This window comes from Lagenorhynchus albirostris, chromosome 1 (assembly GCF_949774975.1).
Source record: "Lagenorhynchus albirostris chromosome 1, mLagAlb1.1, whole genome shotgun sequence".
Taxonomy (NCBI): domain Eukaryota; kingdom Metazoa; phylum Chordata; class Mammalia; order Artiodactyla; family Delphinidae; genus Lagenorhynchus; species Lagenorhynchus albirostris.
This window is the reverse complement of record NC_083095.1, coordinates 53,645,897-53,673,274: the sequence shown is the minus strand read 5'-3', so window position 1 is coordinate 53,673,274 and position 27,378 is coordinate 53,645,897. Positions and strand designations below refer to the sequence as shown.

The window sequence follows — 27,378 nt, the reverse complement described above, 5'->3', positions numbered from 1 at the left end:
TAAACTTACACAGTGGTATATGTCAATTATATCTCAAAAGATTAAAAATAATGTAAATGGCCTGTTACTTTCAGTGAATTGAGAAGACACTATCAGAGTTCAAGCAGAGGAGTGATATGGTATGAATTATATTTGAAAGAGATTATTCTGGCTGCTTTATGAATAGACGAAGATAGGAGTCGGGCAAAGCTGGAGTAAGGAGAACCATTCAGGAGGTTATTACTATAATCCAGGAAAAGATGATGATGACTTGACTGGGATTGTAGAAATAGATATAGAGAAAAGTAGTGAGATTCTGGATATATTTTGAAGTTAGCAACAACAGGTAACAGTGATTAATTAGATATGAACTGTAAAGAAAGAGAAAAGTCATGGTGGACTGCAAGGTTTTTAGTTTGAGAAATGGAAAAGGTGAGGTTGCCATTTTAGGAAATGGGGGAGACTGCAACAGGAATAGGCTTGGGTGGTAGGAATACAGGGAACTCAATTTTGGAAATGTAAGTCTGAGATCCCTCTTGGACATTCAAGTTGACATGTTGGGTAGGCGGTTGGATGTAAGAGTCTGGAGTTTAGGGGAGAAAACTGGGTTGGAGATAAATTTGGAGGTCATCCAGTTAATAGGATTTTCCCAAGTCCTGAGACTGGATGATATGACAAAAGAACTTAGTATAAGTTTAAAAAAGGTAAGAGCTCTAAGGACTAAAGCCTGTTGAACAATATTTAGAGATGTGGTCATAAGGAGCAACCAGCAAAGGAGACTTATAGGGATCACCCAGAGATATATTAGAAAAAGTCCTTTTTTTTTTTTCTCCCAGTACGCGGGTCTCTCACTGTTATGGCCTCTCCCGTTGCGGAACCGGACGCGCAGGCTCAGCGGCCATGGCTCACGGGCCCAGCTGCTCCGCGGCATGTAAGATTTCCCAGACTGGGGCACGAACCCATATCCCCTGCATTGGCAGGCGGACTCTCAACCACTGCGCCACTGGGGAAGCCCAAAAGATAGAATTTTGATATAGAATCTGAATACCTCAACTACCAGTTTCTCTGAATACACAAGAGCCTAAAATGTACACCTGTTGCTCAACTTGAACCTTACAATCTGTCACAGAACTCCTCGTGTTCACTTGAATTACATCTCTTATAAGGTCCAAGTTTGTGTCTCATTGTTGCAAACAGGTATTTCAAATTTGGAAAAGAATGGCAGTGAGGATGGGGAGGAAGAGAGAGTATAACTTTAGACAGGATAGGTGTGATAATTCAAAGAAAACAGTCCATCTAATTTTCTGGAATCTCCAGAGCATATGATTCTTTAGGTCTGAAACAGAACCAGGGTCCCTTGCTCTTTCCCTGTGTGTTACATATGTAACACTCACAGACTGGGAATAAAAACTGGCTACTCTGCCACCAATGCCATTTTTCAGAGAGATCCTCGCTTCCTTGAATGTTCATGCACATGAAACATGCCTGCTCCTTTGAACTCATGTATAGTTCCTTTAAACTATCACCTGTGACACAGGCATCCTAATTTTGCTGCTTTAACTACATATCAGGGGCAGTTCCTAACCTGCACAGAGCATCTGGGCGAAGTACCATTTACCACTTCTTTCAGGAGATAATCTATTTTCCTTGTCTTGGTGGAGGGGGATGAATTTCCTTGCATTTACCTTCTGGATGAGCCACCAATCAGCCGTTATGAAACTTAAGACAGTTTTAAAGCTGCCATGGACAACAACGAATTAGAGAGGAAGGAAGGGGGAAGTGGCGATGGCAAGAAACATTGATCTGAGAAACGCATGTAAATCATCAGTGGAACTGTAAGTTCTCTTAACAAATGCATTAAAAATAGTTTTGTTTTCTGTAACCAAGTTTATGTTTCCGTACTTTAAAAAGAAAGGATTAATAAGTATTTACCATCAATTTGCTTAGTTCATCTAGCTTCACGTTCGACAGAGAGGGAAACTGGGGCTCTGAAAGAATAAACTTGGATGGGATCTCTGCCAGAGTCAGACACCTGGTTTGACAAGGTCTTTTCCTTGGGCCACGACCTGCTGGGGTTGTGATGTCACAGTGGCAGGGCATGGACAGCCCACCCTCCCTCCTGTCTCCCGCCCTCATCCTGTCCCCTGGCCTTTCCCTGAGATCTGGCCTGACACCTACTTCAGAATAAAGAGCTGTAAAGGGTGCTGGCCCAGGACAGGGGTTCTGGAGTTGAAACTTCCACTTTCTGCCAGGAGCTAAAATGCTATTTTCCATCTTTATCTGAATTTCTCCCACGGGCTTTAAAGAAACCCTGAAACCCAAACCCATAGCAAGCTTTTCCTCTCTTCTGCATCCCATACTCTTTGGTTGTGTTCAGGCAGTTTCTCCGTGGAGTAAAGTGTTTTCATGGATTTGCCTGAGAAAAAACCTCAAAGGAGGCCAGGTTTGTCCAGTGAAGATCCTTCTGAGTTCTCATGGTGGCTCTAACCCCAGAAGCTTCTCTATTTGTCTTACCGAAAACTGCTGTCAGGAAGGAATTCACACTGAAGCTTAAAGGGCCAGTTGAAACTAATGCCAATAATAGCTGACATTTATTGAGTGAGACAATATGCTCAATACTTTACATGCATTATCTCATTTAATCCTCACCGGCAACTGTTATTATCCCCAATTTATAGATGAAGTGGAGAGCTAGGTAGCATGCCCAAGGTCACACAGGTGACCTCTCTAAAGCTGGAATCTATGTTTTTTAACTATAAAGGTTCTGAGCAGGAGTGTGTGTGTGTGTGTGTGTGTGTGTGTGTGTGTGTGTATGCTTGTGATAAAATTCACCACTGTAATTTTAGAGTGTACAATTCAGTGGCATTCAGTACATTCACAATAATGTGTAACCATCACCACTAGTTCCAGAATTTTTCATCACCACAAAAGGAAATCCTGTACTCCCCATTCTCTGCTCCCTCCAGCCCTAGGCAACCACTAATCTAATATCTGTCTCTATGGATTTGCCTCTTCTGGCTATTTCCTGTAAATAGAATCATACAATATGTGGCTTCTTTCACTGAGTATAATGTTTTCAAAGTTCACCCATGTTGTGACATATATCAGTACTTCATTCCTTTTTATGGCCGAACAATATTCCACTGTTTGGAGAGACCACATTTTGCTTATCCAGTCATCTGTTGAGGGACAGGTGTGTGTACTTTAAAAGAAAGATAGCCTTTATCCTCAAGGAATGAATCTCTATGGTGGGATTTCAAGCATAACATCAAACTGGAGATAAGAGAGTTGGCAGCAAGGGCCTTTCTCAGAACTTTCAAGTCACAATTTAGAAATCACTTGTTCTGTGACTAGCTCTGTGGGAGTGGCAGTGAGGCCGGATGTCTAATGGTACATGCTCCCCACAGGCGTCAAGGCTTCCAAACCACTTCTGCCTGGTAGGGAGGTTACTACAGGATGGCATCTGGCAGGCTCTTGGAATCAAAGCTTACATCTCAGGCTACTCACCCCCCATTTCACTGGGGGAGGACATGTCATAAGAATAAGTAGGTTTCCACACACAGGCTGTTTGCACAAGCATAAAGGAAGGGAGGATCTGAGTGATCCCCTGGATAATTTAATCCTCACGTCAGCCCAACTGCTGTCTTGGGTATATAACATAACATGTATACACACATAAACTTAATTACGCAACTTCTAATAATGCACCAAATAGGTCTTAAAGGTAGTTAGATCAGTCCAGTTTGAAAACATTTGGCTGGGCCAAGCTTTCTTTGTGAGGCTAAGTACTGTAGTGGTTCAGAACACAGGCTTTAGAATCAGGTAGACCTACATTCAAATAGTGCCTCTGCTACCATTAGCTCTGGGAATTTAAACAGGAGATACAACCTCAATTTCTTCACCTATAAACTGGGAACAGTAGTTAACAGTACCAAACTCAGTGCATTCTTACCACCATATGTGAAGAATGCAGCATGGTGCCTAGGAGAAGCAATTTTTAATGTGATTATTAAAAATCACCGTCGTCAACTTTTACTGAGATTTTATGAAAGGACAGACTAAGGATCGCAACTGCCAACTCTACGTTATTCGATACAATTAAACCATGAGCTTAAATGGTTCAAATTTATCCCATCATCTTACATTCCTATAGATTTCATCCAGTAGCTGAATTTGGGGGAGGAAAAGAAAAAGGACCCACACAAAACTTTCCCAGTTGAAGACATTTTTATTTCGGTACGCACCTGGGTCCCTGGCAGGATGGGCCTGTCCTCCACGGGAGGACATGTTCTCCCCCTCCTTTGGGAGAGGATGGGGGCCCTGTCCTGAGGGGGCAGCTGGGGGATGAGGCAAAGGGCTATGTGACAGTGATAGGTCACAATGAGGCAAAGGGCTATGCGACAGTGATAGGTCACAAAGGGCCCAGAGGATAAATAGGCTGTGCCAGGGGGTTAGGCTGAGAAAGTGGTTACTTCTCTCACTAGGACTGAAGTTCACCACAGCCTCTTGGGGAGATAAAAACCCAGAAGCAGAAGTGAGGGGAGGCAGAGGGGGAGCCTACCATACCTCTCTACACACTTGAAGAGATTCAGCCTGGGGTCCAGGCACCCTACAGCGTCCCCGCTGTGATCATCTGTACCCCTACGCACGCCCCTGCCTCTGGGAGACCCTGAGGCAAAGGTGGGGCCTGTGGGGCGGGCTTGGAAGACCTGCCATAGGGCCGCCTGTGTGTGACTTACGAGCACCGCAGCTCGCTCTTCTGCCAGTGAGGCCGAGGGAGGGAAGAGCCAGGGGCCCACCTTAACCGCGCTGCCTGTCATGATCAAAGGCAGCCATGAGTGGGGACTCTCTGCTCCCGTATCACACGGCCCAGAGCAGCACCAGCGTGGGCCTGCTCAACACCACCACGGGGAAGCTGCAGCAGCAACTGCGCAATGGCGAATATGACATCTTCAAGTACGCACCGATATTCGAGAGCGACTTTATCCAGATCACGAAGAGGGGAGACCTGATTGACGTGCACAACTGTGTCTGCATGGTGACCGTGGGCATCACATCCAGCAGCCCCGTCCTCCCACTCCCAGACACCATGCTGCTGGCCCGATGGGCCACCGGCTGTGAAGAGCATGCTGAGCACAGCCAGGCCGCCAAGGGCAAGAGCCACGAGCCTGCAAAGACCTTAGAGCTCACCAGGCTCCTTCCCTTGACGTTCGTGAGCATCTCCACTCACAATCGCGAGAAACAACAGCTGCGCGTGCAGTTTGCCACTGGCCGCTCCTGGTACCTGCAGCTGTGTGCCCCTCCGGACGCACAGGAAGACCTCTTCACCTCTTGGGAAGAGCTGATTTACCTCCTGCGACCACCAGTGGAGAGTCTTAGCCACACCTATGCCGTTCCAGCCTGGGACATGATCGGCCTGCCTGTGTTCGAGGAGGAGGAGGAGGACGGCAGGAGCCCGGCAGTGGAGGATCTCCAAGAAATGTGGGATCAGGACCAGGTGAGCATCTGCAGCCTCCACACGTGCTCTGAGCTGTCCGGGGCCACATCTGCAGCTTTTGCTGGTGGGGAGGGGATCCAACTGGACTCCCACAAGTCCGATACCATGCCCGATGTGGCCACCGCAAAAGCAAAATCTACAGTGCTTGACAAAGCGTCAGCGTCGTGGGCAATGACAAAGGTGGAGACAGCAGGGGTGGCAGGAGGCACCGCAGCGGGTGCTTTGAGCGTGGCAGTGATCAAGTCTCCTGCCCCTGAAGAGCAGAGCACGGCCACAGCAGCCACAGCCAGCAACGGTCCAGGAGGAAGGAAAACCCACATAGCCACTGGGGGCACTGCCAGAACATCCCCGAGGAGCAGGAAAACGGTGCTGCGAACAATTCAGGGTATGCTTGGCAGGTGCCACGAACTGTTCAGGGTATGCTTCCAGCACGTCCACCAGTCTCTCCCCAGAGGCTGGCGTGACTGTGGTCGGAGCAGAACCCACCAGCAAGACTGCTGAAGGAAGAGCCGACGAGGAGGATGAGGGGACCCTCATCTCAACCTTGCCACAGGAAGGCAAAGTGAGTGAACAGGATGGCAGCTCACAGAGGGTGTCCCAGGCCCGCAAGGGAAGAAGGGAGAGAAGGGAGCACTGGGGAGAGGACAGAGCTCTTATGAGCCCCTCGCTCTGCAGTTCAGTGGAAAGCCACCACAAGGCAGCGGGGAACAAGACCATCCAGAAAGCAGCTGGCCCGTGCTCAGGCGGCCGCAGAGCCACTAGAGATGACCAAAAGGACAAAGGCCACGGCAGCCCGGGGGTCAGCAAGCAGGGCACTGCTCACAAAGGCATCAGCCGTGCTCCCATCACCAACGAGTCCAGGACCTCGCACAAATCGGGCAGGAGCTTATCTACGCGAGTTCAGGTCCCACCATCGAGAGACTCAGCAGGATCAGCTCTTTCTTCAGGAACGTCAGAGCCAGGCTTACTACAAAGACAGTGGCCTCCTCACACGATAAATATGTGAGCATCCTGGCGAAGCCAGTGGAAGGGACCCGAATGGAGGCCGTCGTAGAGACAGCAGAGAGTGGCCAGGGGCTGGAGATCACTGGAGGTGTGACATCTGACACCATGGAGCCAGTGACCGCTGAAGCCCATCAATAGGACCTAGAGCTGGGAGCTGCAAAGGGGACCAGGGCTCAGGGAAATACCCCTGGAGAGCCCATTTCAGCTTCCTTACTGCAATTTAAATAAAAAAACAAACAATCTGAGAATGCATGCAGTGTTTTGTCTGAATTTCTAGGTCCCGAAGCCCAGCTGTAGCCTCACAGTGGATTCTGTGATGTCAGCTGTGCCACAGTCTGAGACCCAGTGTCCAGTCAAGGGCAGCCCCACCTCTCACACATGCTCAGCGCCAACAGCAGTGCTGCATCTGGCCTCCACTCCTTTCTGGCTTTGCCCCCCAGGGCCATGGCTCAAAGTCAGACTATGGTCTGGGAAGCTCTCCTTCACTATCCCCCTATTCTTTTTATAAACACTTATTCCCCCTGAAGGTCTGTAAACAAAGCAAGTACAGGACTCATGTCCCCTCGGGCTATTCAGTGGATAGAAATAAGTATTAGCTAGCAATCAGAACCGCAAGCACTCTCATCTAGACTTAGCTGTTCCCTGCCCAGGTATTAGCTCGCAATCAGAACAGCAAGTATTAGCTAGTGTGCCATCGTAAGCATACCACCCAATGACATTTCACAAGATAAGCAACCCCACGAAACTAGCACCTGGCGAAGAATCAGAACATCGCTGCAACTCTGGAAGTGCCCCCTTGCAGTCACTCAAGGGTAACCACTACCCTAGCTTTCAACACCATAGATGAATGTTGTTTGCTTTTTCAACTTTACATACTGGAATCACATAGTATGTACTCTGACTCTGGTTTCTTTCCCTTAACATTATATTTATGAGGTTTGTGCATGACTTCCCTGGCGATCGTCCATTTATTTTCACTGCTATACAGTATTCCATTGTGTGATGATACTACAACTTATTTTGTTATTGATTTAAGTTATCAGTTTTGGGCTATTAAAATAGTGCTATTATGAACATTTATATACAGATCTGTTGGTAAAAATATACATAAACTTCTGTTCGGCATATACATAGGAATGGAATTGAATATATGCGTATGTTCAGCTTCTGATTATACTGCCAAGCTATTTTCCTTCCAAAATGACTGTGGAAATAATAATTCCCACCAGGAATGTATTAAAGTCCTGGTTGTTCCACATCCTTGCCAACATTTGATACTGTTTAGCTCTTTCCATTTAGCCATTCAGGTGGGATATAGTGACTTTTCTCCCTTTTTCATGATAAAAATATACTGAAAAATATATAATTGGGCTTCCCTGGTGGCGCAGTAGTTAAGAGTCCGCCAGCCGACGCAGTGGATGCAGGTTCGTGGCCCAGTCCGGGAAGATCCCACATGCCGCGGAGCGGCTGGGTCCATGAGCCGTGGCCGCTGAGCCTGCGCGTCCGGAGCCTGTGCTCCGCAACTGGAGAGGCCACAACAGTGAGAGGCCTGCGTACCGCCAAAAAAAAAAAAAAAAAAAAAATCAAGTAATCAGCTCAATAGATGCAGAAAAAGCATTTGAAAAAACATCAATAATCCTTCACGATAAAAATGCCCAGAAAACTAAGAATAGAAGTGAACTTCTTAAACTTGACAGAGGGAAATTCTGAAATAAAGCTACAGCTAACAACATACTTTATGATGAAAGATTGAATGATTTCCCAAGACAGGGAACAATGAAAAGATAACTGCTCTTAACCCATCTATTAAATGAGCAGGAGTGTGTGTGTGAGTGAAAAAGCCAAGACCAATTAGACCTGCCAAACTGATCCCAATGCAAACCTCCAATCTTCTGAATTAAAAAAAAAAAAAAAATTAAGAAAAAGAAGATACAGACAACAACAAACCCAGAATAATATGAAAGAAGGAACACTCAGGAAACAAGACTTCTTAGATATTAAAACTAATACAGTAGAAATGTATTCAAAGAAGGGCTAGAACACAAAATTGAGGAAATCACTCAGTAAGTGGTGAAAAAAAAGAATGATAAAAACATTTGAAATGAGAAAGTTAAAGGACTAAACTAAGAATTTCAATTCAGATGTGAACATAAATTTCAGAAAAAACAGAAAACTGAAGGTAGCAGCTTATTAAAGACATTTTAAGAATCCCCAAAATGAAGGGCCTGTGTTTCCATATTAAAAGGGAAGTCAGAACAAAAAAAATTAAAAGCATATCATGATCTAATTTTAGAACACTGAAGAGAAGGTCCTGTATTTGTTTTCCAGGGCTTCTGTAAGAAAGTACCCCAAACTGAGTGACTTAAAAAAAAATTGTTGTCTCACAGTTTGGGAAGCTAGAAGCACAAGATCAAGGTGCTGGCAGAGCTTGTTTCTTTCGAGGGCTGTGCAGGAAGGACCTATTCCAGGCCTTTCTCCTTGGCTTGTAGATGACCGTATTATTTCTGTGTCTCTTCCTGTTGTCTTCCCCCTATGTGTGTTTACTCTTTGTCCAAATTTTCCCTTTTTATAAGAACATCAATCAGATTGGATTAGAACCAACCCTATTGACTTCATCTTAAGTAATTGTATCTATAACGACACTACTTCCAAATAAGGTAGTGGGGAAAAAGACTTCACATATGATTTTTAAGAGGACACAGTTTAACCTATAACAAGTCCTAAAATCATCCAAAAGAAAATATATATAAAACAGATCACATAGAGGGAACTGGATTTAGAATGACATTGGACTTCTTAGTATACCCTCAAAGTTCTTTAGGAAAATGATTTTCAACCTAGAATTCTATTCATAACCAACTAATAATTAAATGTAAAGGTGGGCTAAAGACGTCTTTGGACACGCAAGGACTCAAGTGTTAACTTTCCCTATCCCCTTCTCAGGAAGCCACTGCTGCATATGCTTAATAAAAATGGCAGGGAGTGGGGGATTGGTGGATTTACTCTAAAGTTAATGAATCTTCAATTTTAGAATCCCTCACTTGCACAGTTCCCCCTTTCAATGAATGGAAAGGGCCCTAGCAATGTGGTGACATAATCAAATGATTTTGAAAACATTTTAAAGAAAGATAACCACTATTGGTTAAGACAGTCACATTTCCTTGTATAGGTGTGCTAGGCATTTTTGGGATCCAGCTAAGAAGAAGCTGTGTTGGAGACATTATATTGTGTTTAGTAGGATATATTTATGAGGCTTATGTCATTTCCATGTATAATTAAAGTTTTGCCAGTTGGAAGTGTAAGAATAGCTTCTAGTAATCTCCTCTTACCATTATGCTAACTGCCTTAGTGGCATCAAAGTTCAGAGCCAGAGATTTATCTCAATAAGAATGTGTCCTTTTGCAGCTGACACCAGAAAGATCTAGGTAGGGAAGGAGATGGAGGATGTGAAATTTACAGAGGCGGAGAAATCTACCAACCATCATGCATGCAAACTGTAAGTAGAGCATTCAGTTCTCATCAAAGCCCAGAAAAAAATGGACATTCTCTTCAGTCGGGAAAGTACTGGGTAATATAGAATTCGTGATTATAAATGCACCACAGTTTTTTTGATGAAAATTGTACAAAAATACAATTTATCTGAATTCCTGTGTGTTAAGGGCGTATACTTGTATATGCAGTGTCACAAACATAGTATATTTGAATGTAAAGTTGTATGATTTATAACTTAGCATCTTGTCCTGACAAATTTTGGCAGTTCCCGATGAAAACTGCCCCTGAGTGAAACAATCTCTGAGTGGAACCTGAGGAAATAAGTCTCAAGTGACAAAAACACTACATGTCATCCTGTGTATGTCAACGTATGTGTATAATACACATTTATGTAGCTCAAAACAGGCTAGCAGCAATTTGTAAATGCATTTGAATTTGTGGGACAGGAAATGAAAAGTTTTAAAGCCATTATTATCTTCAGGAGAAACAGGAAGTTGTAAAAGAGTTGCAGTCGTAGTGAGGTGGGAGGTAGATGGGCACCCCCAGGGTAAGCAGTTAGAGATTCGTTCCCAGTGGACTGATACTCCAAGATGAGAATAGCAGGACAATTGAGAGAGGAGGCTGGGCCCTTCCCAGATAGAAGATAAAAGACCACGTATTTCTCATTCTCAAAGTCAAGGAGACCTTCCCGACTAAAAAGCTCCTTGGAGGTCAAAAAGGGAGGGGGCACCACCCCATAGTAAGAGATGTCAACTACCCATAGACCACTTTGCTAGACTCCATCTTGGCTAAGAGATGCGCACACACACATGGGAGGATCCTGAGATAAACCAAATATGGGCTTAGAACCAGGCAAAACAAAATGATTGGCTAAAGGAAGCCTGGAAGAAATGCCCCATATAAGTGATTTAAACTACTACGAGTGTGCGACTCTCTCTGAATCCGCCTGTATCTCTCTCCATACGTACTGTACTCTTTTCCTCCTAATAAGCACTTATTTCACTACCTTCCGTCTTTGTGGGAATTCTTTTCTGCAAAGCCGAAGGGCCAGGGCCTTGTCACTGACCCCTGGTCTAGTGTCTCGGATTCGGTGTCTCACTTCCGCGACCCGACCTCAATCTCTGACCGGGAACCAAAACCCTGCTTCAAGCCACTGCAGGCCGAGGCCACCTGAGATCAGTAGTATACCACTTAGTCTCACTGTGAGCAGTATTAACCTCATCAGAATCCATGTAAGCACTGCACATTGATTTAGTTAATATTATGATGTAACTACATTAGGAAGCTATAGGGACTATGTATGGGAGTCTGTATGCTTGTGTGTCTGTTGTGTGTGAGTTATTTGTAAGAGAGGTAAATTCTCGTCTTCCATTTAAAACAAAATAACTGCCTAAAATTGAAAACTGAAGAAATACCATATAGGAATGTTAAATGCCTGAGGAAACAGCTAAAGGTGTATTAGGGGATGCTGTTGGAGAATAAGATTTATGGGTCAGGAAGAGAGGAATAGGAACTAGCTACATTTTGTTATAAACTTTGTAGTGCTATTTGCCTTTTAAAAGCATGTTTATATATTTTTAATAAAAATAAAATGTAACTGAAAAATGGAATCAGTTCTGACACACTTTCATAAAATGAGTCCTGTAAGCTTATTACACTTTTCTAGATTATTGCTAAAATTGATTCACATTTTATTTTTGCATTATATAATGCTAGTAGGAGTACTCTTTCAAGGTGAAGAAATGATTAAATGAAACTAATTATTTCTTTGAAGAAAACCTAAATCCTTGATAAACCAAATGAGAATTGAGATAGAGCAGCCTGTTTGAATATCATTGTGCAGAGCCAATACTTTTTTAAAGGAAAGTAGAATTTAAATATTTATGAAATTGAGTTTTCTTTACTATTTTGAAAAAGAAATTATTAAAATTTTACGACCTTTGTAGGATTTATTTTTCTTTCCTTTCTGTACTATGTAGGAAATAAATTAGTTTTACATTAATAAATCAGAATACGTGAAAAACTAATTGCTCACAAAATGCAACTGTATCAGATAGTAATAAAACAGCATTGTTGCTTAGCTTCCTAAGTTTGAATTTATTATATTTAATAAAATAAAGATTAAAAATGTATGCATTGGGGTTTCTAAATGTAGGCACCATGCATTCATTCAGGTTTTGTTATAGAAGAAGCATTGATTTTACTCTTGCATCTACGTTTCACAAAGAGAGTATCAGCGGAAAAAAGCTTGCCTCACAGGCAAGGTTGAAAGCTCAGTTTCATTTTATTTCTTATCTTAATAGCAGGAACCTGCTACACAATGAAAAATATATGCTTCAGGAAGATTGAACGTGCTACGTTTTGCAGAGTTGTTCATCTTTTCTAAAGGACAGTTATCAACTAAGCAAAAAATGAAGCTATTCTGTTTGGCTTGTGATATTATAGATCTATGACTGTGTAGTTAGAAAAATCCAAGCAGGAGAGGTTAGAGTTTAAAAATTAAGAGAAAGGTGATAGAGTGTTTTTGTTGAGAATATAGCTTCAGAGGAATACATATTATGGTGGGCATCCTGTAAAATGGCCCCCAAGAGTCCTTACCTCCTAGTATTCAGGCTTTTGTGAAATCCCCTCTCATTGAGTGTGCACTGGACTTGCTTCTAAACAATAGAATATGGAAGAAGTGATGGGATGTTGCTTCCAAGATTAAGTTATAAAAAAGAGTTTGGCTTCTGTCTTGGTGCTTTCTCTCACTCTCTCTTGGCTTGCCGAGCCTGAAAGACCTTGCCAGTTTTTGAGGCAGCTCTAGGGAGAGTTTCATGTGTGTGAGCCTGGAAGGAGATCTTCTGAGACCTGTCAGTAGCCACATGTGTGAGCGTTTAAGAGATCCTTCTCTAGTCAAGCCCTGGGAAAACTGCAGTCCCAGCCGATACCTTTACTGTAGGCTCTTAAAGGACTCTAATCAGAAACACCCAGCTAAGCCACTACCTAACCTACTGAAAGTGTAAGATAATTTTTTTTTCAGCTACTGAATTTTGGGATAGTTAATTATGGAGCAATAAGTAACTAATTCACAGGCCATAATTTAAACCCTGGCCCCACTTAATTTCTCTACGTCTCAGATTCTACATTATTAAAATAGGATAACAACTGTATGTAATTTTTGTATCATTGTTTGGGGATTTAATGGGTTAACTTATACTAATAACTCAGCATCTGTAACTGCACATATGGTTTACCCAAAAAAGGGAACTATTATTTTTATTATCCATATAATTTGGGGCAAAATGTATAGAATCAGCCTGTTCTTCTGTACTTAGACTGGAATATATCTTCTCAAAAGATCCGTAAACCATCATCCAACATATAATTTGCCTTTAATATTTATTCTAGACCAGTGTCAATCTTTGCTGCCTTTCCATAGCCATCACCTGCTATCCTTGGCTTTAGACTCAGTCGTATCCAACCACTGAACCAATTCTGATCAACACACACCATACCTATATTAGCAATCTCACAGTCTCCAACCAGCTGGGTTTAGAATTAATACTAAAGTCCTAATCCCAGGACAAGATTAAGGTTGGGGTTTGAGAAGTAATAACTTTTTAAACTACAGAATTGTCCCTATCTCTTGTTGGCTTTTTCCCTAGGCCATGACTTCCTGATTTGTACAACATCCTGAGATACCATGCCTGGTGGCTCTACATCTAAGTTTGACCCCCTAGACCAGCCATGCTTTCTCCCTTATTCCTGACACCACCATGATTCCTGAATTTCTGTTCTTCCTCAAAGGCAAAATGCACTCTCAGTTGGTTTATGTGGATTACGCAGCTATATTTGTTAGACAGAATTTGGATAACTCCATGATGGGGATGAGATCTGTTATCATTTCCTCAGAATAATAAATATTGGGCTGGCCAAAAAGTTCATTTGGGTTTTTCTGTAAGACGTTATGGAACTAACTTTTTGGCCAACTCGATAATTCTAGCTCTATTGATGCCTCTTCCTCTTCTTCCTCCTTTTATCCTATTTATCCACACTGTTCTAACTAAATCTTAATTCTGTGTTTATCACAAGATTGAAAACACTGCACTTTTACAAAAGCAGTAATTTATTAAAATTTTATATGTGAGACAGCATGCAAAGAAAATACTGTTTAGCAATTGGGATAAAGTATAGATACCTTCCCAGTAAAAGTAAATTTACATCTCCAAAGATTGATTTCATTAAAGCACCTTTTATCCCATAGAAAAAAAAATGAACTCAGTACAACCCTAACTCAAACTTGTGCACTAAAGAAAGTACACTTCTAAAAAGGATGATAACTATGTGTATCTATATGTAATGCTGTGGAATTGATATAAACTCTTCTTTATAAAGAACATCTTGACGTTTAGAAAATGAAGGATTTTTCTCTCCTAATTTAGCTAAGACTAAAAAGTTGATTTTATAATTCTTCAAGAATTGTAGATTTAAGACTATAAATCCAGCAGATTGGAAGACATGGTAGTGGTGATGGATTGTTGCCAATATCAAGTAAAATATCAGGACAATTTCATGATTAAAAAAATATTATAGAAAATCACAATCATTCTGCTCACACTTTCAAGGAAGTTAATCATCCCTAAGCTAAATGATCAATTTGTATAGTATTAGATTAATTTATTTAGATAAATATCTTCACTCAAGAGACTTAGCACATTTTAGGAATGATGTGTCGAAGTATGATAAAATTGTCAATCTGTACTATAGATTCTACCCTCATCTCATTTGTTTTTCAATAAGAATGGTGTTATAAATTACACATAGTGACAATGAAGTACGATAAATTCTAATGTGTAAATCCGGGTGTAAATATCTGTGTTATAATGCCATGCTAGCAGATTTCACTCCCAAACCCAATTTATAAGGTCTCTGATTAATACTATGGTGAACACTTACTCAAAAGTAAACTTGAAAGTCATCGTAACTACTAATATTTAAGCTGTTTATGAGTTATATGAAAGATCACTTTGATCTTAGCAGTTAATGGATGTGTGTTTTTTCTTAGTTATTTCCTTTTTATTTTTCATGCTATAATTGCCACCTTTGTTGTTTCTTCAAAAAGCATCATCCAGGAATTAATTGACAAAGCTATGGCTGGATATTAGGTCTACTGAGTGAACAACTGGGCGTTCCTTTTTACACTCTTGTGTGCTTTATATAAAATGATTTCTAAGTGGTAGCATTTAAAAAGTGTTTCGTTGCATTTGGTATGTCTATGCTGATTAATGTTCCTGATATTTTGACACAGGCAAAGAAAGATGATATGAATTGCAGTGGTTCTTGGCCAGGACCTTTTGAGCAGGACTAGTGCAGTTTTTGGCCATTTGGCAAGTGACGTTTCCTTCATCTGTGAACTTATAGAAATCCAAACTAGTATGTGCAGGACCATATCTATTATCTCTTGAGAATGGATGCAAAAAATGAACAAATAGGAAGGACAGTCTTTAGTTTTATAAAGAATACTCCTTTATATTTATCATAAAAAGCAGGACATGCTAGCTGAGAGGAGAGAAAACCTCCTAGTACCCCCAAATGAGAAAAAAAGTTATAATTGGATGTCATCACTGTCAATCATTTTGTCTGTAAAAAGGAAGCTTTTCGTCTCTAAGTGGAAAAACAGTGATCAGATTCTGTCTGTAGATGAGCATCTTTTGTCTTCCCTTACTGAGACTGAGGTAGGGTCAAATTGAACGTCTTCTGGATGTTGTAGAAACATCCAAGAAAAAAATTTTATGGCTAAGAATCCATGCAGGCAATATACAATTATTACTTCTGATTAGAGAATAAAGAAGGTTTGCTGAAAATTGTTTTCTGATTTATATGTTTCTTAGAGTTCATGCATTCCTTCACCTCAGAAGTATTTATTGAGACCTCATTATGTTCCACACACTCTTCCAGCCTCTAAGAACACACCAGAACAAAATAGAAATTCTTTCCCTCCAGGGTTCACATTCTACTAAATATTTCATTCTTTGATTTGCCAAAAGAACCAATTCATTAATTTGTGAATGATTAAGTATACGAATTTCCTCTGACCTTTTATTTAAAAGTTCTCCTAAAACAATGGCTTTGTGTAAACGTTTGGTGTAACACTGTTGCACTCCTCTCTAAATCTGAATTATAACCTGTGATTGTGGCAGAACCACTAAAACTTTTAGTAACATATATAGAGATTGTGTATCCTTAGAGACACAGTAGTTAAATGCTAAGAAGTAATTCAGATGCAGATTTGTGTCTATACCCATTTATATATCTACATCTCTATATTTATATCTAGATAGATAGGTAGATACTAGATATAGGTAAAATTATGGGTATAGAGATAGAGATAGCAGTTATCTTGCTAGAAAGGGTAATAAAACTACTGACAATTTATTGTATTCAGTAGACCTTTATCTGTCCTCCAATATATACAAGGCATTAGTCAAAGCACTGTGATGGTTTAGGCAGATAAGACTTCACTGATCTTAGATCAGGCTTATGTACTAAGTAAAGTGTGGGGTCAAGGTATAATACAATAAATGATATATAAATTCTGGAGTTGAGATGAACCCGGGGATGAGGGATTATTGATTATAGTTTAAGGGACTGAGAAAGGCTTAATAATTGAACAGGCTATTTGTTGAGCTTAAAATATCCAAACACTTCAGTCTAACACTATTTTATTAGATCTTTATCAGAAGGATCTAAAGTCCTTGAAAGAACTTAGCTCTAATTAAATATTTCCAAATCCATTTTCAAAGTCTTTCACTGGGCCTTGATGTTGAAAGTGAATGTTCAGTTGAAGGTAACTTTCGGTTCACCTTCTGAAGTTAGTACAAGAAGAAATGAGTTTTTCTCTGATGATTAGTGACTTCTCTGTCTGCCGCTAAGACATTTAAAGGTTTCAGAGAATCAGTAGTAGTCCCACAGTTTTTGTTCTGTCTTTTTAATGATCCTGAGTAATCTTGGATAAAAAAGAAGTAGGATAATTTTTTTTAAATAAATTTATTTATTTATTTGGCTGTGTTGGGTCTTTGTTGCTGCACGTGGGCTTTCTCTAATTGCGGCGAGCAGGAGCTACTCTTCGTTGCGGTGTGCGGGCTTTTCTAGTTGCGGAGCATGGGCCCTAGGCATGCGGGCTTCAGTAGTTGTGGCTCAGTAGTTTTGTCTCGTGGGCTCTAGAGCACAGGCTCAGTAGTTGTGGTGCACGGGCTTAGTTGCGCTGTGGCATGTGGGATCTTCCTAGACCAGGGCTGGAACCTATGTCCCTGGTATTGGCAGGCAGATTCTTAACCACTGCACCACCAGGGAAGTCCCAGAAGTAGGATAATTTTAAAAAGGATGAGGAGAAAGAAAAGCACAGATGTACACCTGAAAAAATAATTTTTTATGTATTTTTTCCCATTGTATTGTAAAGAGAGAGTGGAGAAGAGAGCTTATCTTCATCCCCTGCTGAGTGGAGGGCTGACCAGCTCAGCTCAGTGATCCATTCAAATGCACAGGGTCATCAAGCTAGTGGTCCATGGTTTCAGTTTTCTGGGTACAAATAAAAATAACACTAAGTCATTACTACTCTCCACCATTTCATTGTTTCTCTGGAGGAGGTGTCCCTTTTTAGGCTTATTTTGCCTGATGTTTTCACATGATTAGATTGAGATTATATAAATATTTTTGGTAAGAATATCACAGAAGAGGTGTGTTCTTCTCTGTATATCATATCAGTGGGCACAAAATGTTAGATGTCATAACTGGTGATATTAACTTTGATCACTTGTTTGATGTAGTATATGACAGGTTTATATGCTCTGGAATTACTGTTTCTACATTCTGTATTGATTAAGTACCTGGGGGAAGATATTTTGACACTATACAAATATCCTAGATCTTAATTTCTACTCAAAAGTTTGCATAATAATTTTAGCATGTAATCTCGCCATCAATAATTATTGTTGTGGAGTCCCAGTGGAAATTTTAAAAGTTTTCTTCAGTTTTTATACATTTATTAATTAGATTTATTTTATAAGGAAGAGCTATCTCTTCTCTCACTTTTATATATTTATCTAATTATTCATTTATATTAGTTGTCTGCATGAATATCTACATTATTCTATGGGTTATAATATAATACTATCATTATTTATCTTTTTGCTAAGATTTATCCAGGTTGGTTATTGGAGCTCTTTCACATAGTCTTCTGTGTTCGCATCTTTTTATGAGCATTTTCTTACTTTTGAAACCATAAGATGCTCCACTAATTTTGTATTTTTCCTTCCCTAGACCTGGAATCAAATACTTCACCAGGAATCTCAAGTTGTTTTTATTGGAAAGATCTAATGTTTAAACACTAAGGTCTGAATGCTTGGTGTGCTCTTTGATGCTAGGGTGTCATTGATTCCAGGACCTCTCACAGACTAAGCTTAGATTAAGCACACATACATAAAAAACATATTTGGATTTCTCTCTGTATCTAAATATTTGTATATAATATATTAAAAACCATAAGTTCATCATATTTCTACTTATAGTTCAACCCCATAGGTCTTATTCTAGCCTTTCGCTTTCAGTATTTGCAGTTGTCTTTCTTTGACACTGAGAAAGCTGTCTCTCATTATCTGCAATTAACTTATTTTTTCAGCCCTATTATATACATAAATTAACTTCAGATCTCCTAACCCATATGCATTTGAGAAACAGATTTACTAACTGTAGTACGTTATTTGTCTACTGTTCTGTCTTTAGCCTTATAATACCCAGTCAAAATACTGTTTTCCAAAGTTAACTAAAGTCAGTTTTTTTCTTTTCCATTCTCTACATCGTGGCCACGTTACTTATTTGTAATACATTTAGGCTCCTATATCGCTGTATTTGACTTTGTGTTCATCTCACATCCTTTTTAAAATTTATTTTAAATTTACAAACAGTAAAATTCATTCTTTGTGGTGTACAGCTTGAAAAATGCATGGAGTAATATATCCACCAACATAGCCTTGGCACAGAACAGCCCCATTGAAGTCTCCCTGCAAATTCCCTTGTAGTTAACCACTTTGTTTTTCCCCAGTCTCTGGCAAGTTCTGACCTGTTTTGTCTTTATAGTTTTGCTTTTTCCAGGAATGTCATATAAATAGAAACATACAATATGTCAACCAGTGGTTCTCAATGAGATAAAATTTTGTTTCCAAAGAATATTTAGCAACGTCTGGAGATGTTTTTGTTGACTGTAGTGGAGGGGATGTTACTGGCCTCTAGCGCATGAAAGTCAGGGATGCTGCTAAATATTCTACAGTGCACAAACAATTACCTAGCCTAACAAGTCAGTAGTGCACAAATTGGGGAACCCTGATACAGGTTTTTGGATCTGGCTTCTTTCACTTAGCAAAGTGTGTTTAAGATTCATTCGTGTTGTGTGAATCAATAGTTCGTTCCTTTTTTGTTTTCTGATTAGTATTAAGTTGTGAGCAATATCTCACATAGGTTGTTTATCCATTCACATGGGAAGGACGTCCTTGTTAACCAGTTTTTGGCAATTATGGATAAAGCTGTTAGAAACATTTGTATGCAGGTTTTGTGTGGACAAAGTTTCATTTCTCTTTGTTAGAGTAGGATTGTTATTGTTTCTTTCAGTCTGTGTCTTTTCATTATTATAACATTTCTTTAGTAGATTAAAATATTTTAATTTTTATAGAGTCCAGTTATTATGGATCATGCTTTTGTTATTGTATCTAAATATTCTTGACCTAAACGAAGCTTACACAGATTTTCCCTGGATTTTCATCGATCCGTTTTTTAGTTCTATTTTTTACATTAGTCTGAGATTCATTCTGAGTTAACTTTGTAAGATTCGAGGCACGGGTTGAAATTTATTTTTCTGCGTATGGACATCCAATTTTTCAAGTTTCAGTTGTTGAAAAGACTATCTTTATTGAAATGTCTTTCTCAAAAAATCTGTTGGTGTCAATTATGTAGTGGTTAAAAAATCAGTTGATTATATTTGGTGAGTCAATTTCTAGGTTTTCTATTCTGTTCCATTGATCTATATGTCTATCCTTTAGGGAATAGCATGCTGTCTTTAATTAATGCAGCTTTATAGTAAGGCTTGACATCTGGTTGTGTGAGTCATCTTAACTTTTTAATTCTTTTTAAAAGTTATTTTGGTTATTCTAATTTGTTAGTCTTTCCATGTAAATTTTAGAATCAGCTTGTTGATACACATTTAAAAGAAAAACTCCCATTGGCATTTTGATTGATATTACATTTAATTTCTAGTTTAACTTGCAGAGAATTGAGTTCTTGACAATATTGAGTCTTCCAATCTATGAATACAGTATAGCTTTTGATTTATTTTGGTCTTTGATTTATTTCAGTAAATACGTAATTGTAAGCATACAGAAACCTACATGTGTTTTCGTTAAATATATAACTTTCATTTTTTTGGTTCTATTGAAAATGGTAGAGTTTTTGTTTTTCAAGTAACTATTACTTACAATGGATTGTATGTATAGTACAATGGATTGTATGTATAGTAACATACAATGGATTGTATATACAATGGATTGTATGTATAGTAACCTTTTATCTTGAGACTTTTAAAAATTCACTTATTGGTTCTAGAATCTTTTTAAAGATCCTCTGGGATTTTATATGGAGGTAACCACATTTGTGAAGAGAGACATTATTATTTCTTTCTTTTCAATCTGTATCCCTTTAATCTTAACTCACTAAGACTTCCAGTATTATATTTTCTTGTTTGCAATCTTGGGTGAGAGCATTCAGTCTTTCACCATTAAATATGATGTGTTTAATACGTTTGTATATGTCCTTTAATAAGTTAAGGACGTTTCCTTCTATTCCTGATGTGTGGCTTTATTTTCATGAATAGATACTGAATTTTTGTCAAGTGCTTTTCCACGTCTATTGAATTGATTGTATGATTTTTTAAAATATGGTGTTAATATTAATTTTATTGATCAATTCTTGAATCCTGAACCAGCCTTGTATTCTTGGGATTAAACCTTACCCTTTTGTTATAATGTGTTATTCTTTTTATATTGTCTTTTGGAATTGATTTGCTAAAATATTTTGCGAGGATTTTTATATCCATATTCATGAGGGATCTTGATCTGTAGTTTTCTTATATCTTGGTCTAGTTTTGGTATAATAGTGTTGGCCTTATAAAATTTGTGGGTAGAGTGTTTTATTCTCTTTAATTTTCTGAAAGGTATTGTGTAGAATTGGTATTGTTTTTCCTTAAATGTTTGGTAAGGTTCACCACTAAATCCCTCCAGTTTTAGAAAGATTTTTTAAAATAAATTTTTCACTACAAATTCAATTTCTTTAACAAAATGGTACCATTTAGGTTGTGTATTCTTTCTTGAGTGAGGCTAGGTAGTTTGCATCTTTCCTAAAATTGGTCCATTTTATCACAATTTTCAAGTTACAGAAAAGAGTTGTTAATATTCTCTTACCATCCTTTTAATGTGTATGGGGTCTGAAGTGAGGCTTTATTTTTCATTCCTGGTGTTGGTAATTTTGTCTTCCCTTTTTAATTTTTTAAAAAATTTCATCAATCTTACTAGAGTTTCATAAATTTTATTGATCTTTTCAAATAACTGGTTTTTTGTCTAATTGATCTCTATTATCTTTCTTTTTTAAATTTCATTACATTCTACTTTTATCTTTATGATCTGCTTCTTTCTGATTGCTTTGAATATAAGCGTTTGTCTTTTTCTAGTTCCTAAGGTAGAAGAAGCTTGGAGTACTCAGCATTTGCAAGGAATCAGTGTCAAAATCACTGATCTAAATACTTTTCAAAATAGACCTTTTGAAAATAGGAAGAGAGGTTGCTGGAGAACTAGGGCTCTGAGGTCAAGTAGCCTGGGCTTGAATCTCTGTTATGTGAATCCCATTCACATAATAAGCGTTATGTGAATTTGAATGATTTAAGCCATTTCGTGCTAGTTTTCTTCCTCTATTGAGAGGATTAAATGAAAAAATATATGGAAAATATCAATTAATATTGGCTGTCATTTTATTCCTCTCCAATCTCATGCTCTCTCTCTCTATTCATATACATATCATGTATATGTGTGTGTGTGTGTGTGTTTATATGTGTACAGTTGACCCTCGATCAAAGCTGGTGTTAGTGGTGCTGACCCTCTGCACAGTCGAAAATCTGCATATAACTTTACAGTCAGCCCTCCTTATCCATGGCTCTGAATCTGTGATTTCAACCAACCGCAGATTGTGTAGTACTGTAGTACAAACTTACTGAAAAAAATCCTCGTGTAAGTGGACCTGTGCTGTTCAAAGATCAACTGTATACATACGTACTTATATAACATTTTATATATAATTATATCTATATCTATATACATATATATCATTAACATCACTAAGATCAGTTCCATGACCTCACTTAAACAGATACTCTTAACACCCCCACATAAGATGTTTGAGCTAATTTATAATAAGTAGGAGATACCTTAGCATGTCATCATTAAGCTTCAGCTTCAGTTTTTTCTCAGCAGTGTTTGTCTACCTTTCCAGGTTGACCATCATTCTTTTTGATAGAAAAACTGATACAAAATATCTGAAGAATTTTTACATTTACTCTTTTGTCTATTTTATATCACTGACACCAACCTGCTTTTTCCTTCTCCAAACACTGTTTATTATGATAGAGTTTTCCACTCTGTTTTGGCCAGGCTTCCAGTGAAGATGATAAGAAAAATATACACAGACAATGTAAAATACATATCACGTATTTCAGCCTGATTTAATAAAAGAAGCATTAGAACAGGAGCAAGGCTTCAGATTTATTATCTATATCTGGATCTATCTTTTACTCCTTATGTGGCCTTTGGGAAATCACCTGACTTAACACCTGTCATACAAACAGAAGGGGTTGGTGTTTGAGATAAATGAGAATTTTCTCAACATATGCATAGGCATTAATTTTTTGAGGAGTGAAATATTATATTTTTATTTTGAATTGTACAAAAATACTGAAATATTCAGATAATAACAAAAGAAACATGCGTAGACTTTCTCCAAAAATTAATAAATATTAGTATTTGTGTTTTTGCTTCAAATAAAGTAAAAATATTACAGAAAAAATTAAATAGCTTTTTTCCCTTCTCAATGTCATTTTCCCTTAAAAATCAGTTTTAAGCTTTTTAACTTATGTACTTCTGTAGAGACATCTAAAAAAAATAGTTTCACTTTTTAATGTTTTTTTAAAAATATACATACCATACCTATCATTTTATAATGTGCTTTTCACTCAACATGAAAATTTTGAAATATATATTGACGTATACACTAATTAGCTTTCACTAACAAATAATATTCTATGAATATGGCATAATTTATATATTACTTCTCAATTGATGAAAAGTTTTTACTTCTTTATAATTACACAGATTTCTTCAATAAAGTCTTGTTCAAATGCCCAACCTTACTTATATTTAGCAGTGCTATTAAAAGAAATGAAAGTAAAATGATTTTTTTAAATTTATTTATTTTTGGCTGCATTGTGTCTTCGTTGCTGCACGCAGGCTTTCTCTAGTTGTGGCAAATGGGGGTTACTCTTCTTTGCGGTGGGTGGGCTTTTCATTGTAGTGGCTTCTCTTGCGGAGCACAGACTCTAGGCACTCAGGCTTCAGTAGTTGTGGCACACAGTCTCAGTAGTTGCGGCTTGTGGACTCTAGAGCGCAGGCTCAGTAGTTGTGGAGCACCGGCTTAGTTGCTTCGCGGCACGTGGGATCTTCCAGGACCAGGGATTAAACCCATGTCTCCTGCATCGGCAGGCATTCTTAACCACTGCGCCACCAGGGAAGTCCTAAAATGATTTCTTAATGAGGATTTCTGTATCATCTCCAGAAATCATCTCTGTATTGAATACAGCAAATTAAATTGCTCCACATTGTGGGTAGAAAAGTGTCACTTTCTTTCTTTTGCCAAATCTTCAGAAATATATCAAAAGGTTTCATATGGATTGGCCAAAACATTTGTTCGGGTTTTCCTGTACAATGTTACAGAAAAACCCAAACGAACGTTTTGGCCAACCCAATACGTTATACATCTACTTTGAGCAATTGAAAACATCTCTACCAGATCACCTGCAGATAATAATCTCTTATTATCACATTTTCATTGTACTTCTACATGAGTTATTTAACTCATTAACATTTATTGAATATCTGTTGTATGCTTTTACTGATAACAAAAATGAATATAGCACAGATGTCCTTAAGAAGCATGGATTTTTCAGCTTAGAATATGTGTTACCTGATATCAGAAGGCAGAGGAAGAAGAGAGAACTTTGGATGAAATTGTTATAGAAATGTTATTGAGGAAGTGATTTTAGTCATACCTTGATATGTGGCTGAGAGATGCAGAGAAGAATAGAGTTCCCCAGTATATATGGGGACATTGAAAACCCAAATCTATAGATTGAAAGGTGGACTGTGAATAGAGTTCAGAGCAGAATTTTTAAGTGGTGGAGCAGAGGAAGACATTCAGGCTATAACTTCATCAAAAGCTAAAAATCCTGGGCTTTAATTTTTAGTGACAGGGAATGTCTGGGAGAAGAGTATTTGAAGAAGGAAATGGTATGGTGCAATTAGTATTATAAGGGTATATTTGATAGATTGTAATGGTGTTTGATCACAAATATGTTTCTCTACAAGATTTTGTGCTTTTTTACTCTATTAGGCTTGAATTCAGTTGAGGTTAACTATATAATAAACACGCATATTTGTATTTTGAATCAACTAATGTGTCTAGAACTTGGGAATACTGAAGTTTGATGGTTTATTTAATCTTAATTAATTTGGGATGTGAATTTCTAAAATTTTGCATTTTTTTATGATATCAGCACTGCATTCCAAATATGGTTTTCAGCTAGGAACAGAATCATAATAGTGAGCAACACTGGAGAGTCTAAGTATATGAATTGATAAATTTGGTACAGATGAAGTTTTTTTGGCTGATATTTACACTTTTAAACCTGTCAGGAAGATCTTAATTAAAATTCATTTTGAAAATCCCATGAGTTTTCTAATGTCAGAGTTTTGATAAAGTACATTTAGATGTAATGAACACAAATTATTCATTAAAAAAATCTTTCCCTTGCATATTGATAGCTTTTAACACTTTAAAGAAATAAACCCTGGCATATGCTTTACAATACAACATGAGATTTTTAAAAAATCCTTTAAGAAATCCATTGCTCTTGCTTATTCCATAAGATAAGACTGCAAAACAAAAGAGATGTTGATTTGTCTCCACCCTTCACGTCTGTGACTAGTATTAGCTAGATGAACTTGATGTAAGTTCCAGTGCCTACAAGAGTTAGGAGCTTCTAACTTTTCTCCATAATATTCCTATGAAAGAAAAATACCTGTTAATAAGATTTAGAAATTTGTAGTATACTTTGAAAAGAAGCATGATTCTTGGATGAATTAAAAAGTAAAACATAAAGGCAGCGAAGTCATGTTACCAGCATTCGGTATCTCTACCACTTAACCAGAATATATAGAAATAGCACTATAAGGTAGTCCAGTCTCATAGGGTAACCAACTCAGTTTTAAAACGAAAAGTCTCATGTCTCAGAAATTTCCTTATTCCTGGCAAAGTGGGATAATTAGTCATCCTAGAATTGCTGACAAAAATTTTTAGAATGTTACATGTGAGACAAAGTTTAGATATAAAAAGAAAATATAGTGACTTCCCTGGTGGTCCAGTGGTTAAGACTACATGTTTCCCCTCCAGGAGGCGTGGGTTCGATCCCTGGTTGGGGAACTAAAATCCCAGATGCTATGTGGCATGGCCAAAAAAAAGAATATAAAGCAGTTATATTATTTTTTTTCTTGTGAAATGCTTAGAAATCTCTATCAATATTATTCAGTTGTAAAGGTGAATGTTTCCATCAATTAAGAGAATGCTTATCAGAATGGGCACTTACGGTGATTTTCAGGTCCCACCGTAATGAAAGGTTATAGTGGTTGAATAGGTTGAATATTTAATAGGTTCTCAAAGTTAGGCTTGTAACTTTTATTTCTTTATATCCATGTAATGAATGCCTAGCAATAAATGATTGTAAAACATTGTGGGTTGATAGAAAGGAGACATATTATGAGAATAGGCCTAACTTTAAGGTGGACATCAAGGCTACTGGCAAACATGCATAATTTTCCATAAAATATCATTGGAAAACAAGATTTTCAGAGACAGACTATGTTGCTGGACAGTTTTTCTCATGTTTTAATGAACAATATTTAGAAAGTAGGAAGGAGGCAAATATTTAGCAAATTTCTTAGTTCCCTCACTTTTTACAAGACAATAAACAAGAAAATGTTTTTGTCCAAAAGACATCCTGAGAAAAGACTTACAAACTTAAAAAAGACTTGTGAAGATTTCCTAAAAAATTTTTCTGACTTAATTTAGGTGAAGGAATTGTCTAAAAATGCTTTCGTACCAATATATGAGATATATCCTGCCTGTTTCTAATCATCTAAGTCAATTTGCATTAGAATTTTTTTTTTAAACCTAGAAAGGATGTTGATGAGAGTTAGCCCACTACTCCCATTAAATACAAATTTTACTCAGTGGTTTCAGCCACATTACAACTACCATAAAACAATTTGAAAATGTTATTGCTTAAGTCAAAATTAGAAGGACATTGAATTAAAAGAAAAAAAAAAGCAATATCCTTCCACACTACAACATAACAAATACATCATTTATTTCCTAAAACTACATCCTTTTTAAATTAACACTCTTCTCAATACACAGTATATAGATTAAACCATGATGTCAGGCTTTCGCCTTTGACTCATTCCCAAATCATTTTAAATGACCTAAGACTTTTATCATCTTCCCCCATTTCTACCATCATTGATTTACATGAGATATTTGCCAGCTAAGGCACAGATGTCACTGTAACAACAGATTTTCCTTCTTCTAGCTCCCCCTCCAGTATATATCACATTAAATGATAAACCTAATCTCAAATTTATCATGCAGTGTCTGAGAAAAATATGTGGATCTTTCCTTCCTTCCATATAACTTAAAACTCTTCCTAGCTCCATCTTTATTCATATGACAAAATCACAGTCCAGGAAGGTGTTTCCATATTCACCCTAATTCATTTTTTTAAAATTTCCTTTATTTCCAAACTTTTATTTTATTCCTATCTACAGAATAGAAATAAGTTAATTTACTGCTCAAGCTCTAAGATATTCTCCTCATCCAAATTTACCTCATAGATAAATCCCTTCACTTAAAATTTATAATTGGACTCTGAGACATAAGATTATTACTCTCTAGTTGTTTTAATGTATGTAATCTGCTCCGCTACCCCAAACTAGCAGTTATATACC

The 27,378-nt window shown here is 38.1% G+C and overlaps 1 protein-coding gene across 1 annotated transcript; it reads left to right on the top strand.

Annotated features, from left to right (window-relative positions):
• The first annotated feature begins 4,813 nt into the window (after positions 1 to 4,813).
• On the top strand, positions 4,814 to 6,718 carry LOC132530385 (Golgi-associated RAB2 interactor protein 4-like). Its single transcript, XM_060167573.1, is given in 3 exon segments — positions 4,814 to 5,861; positions 5,893 to 6,369; positions 6,372 to 6,718. Coding segments are annotated over 3 exon segments (1,773 nt in total). The 3' UTR covers positions 6,620 to 6,718.
• Positions 6,719 to 27,378: the final 20,660 nt, after the last annotated feature.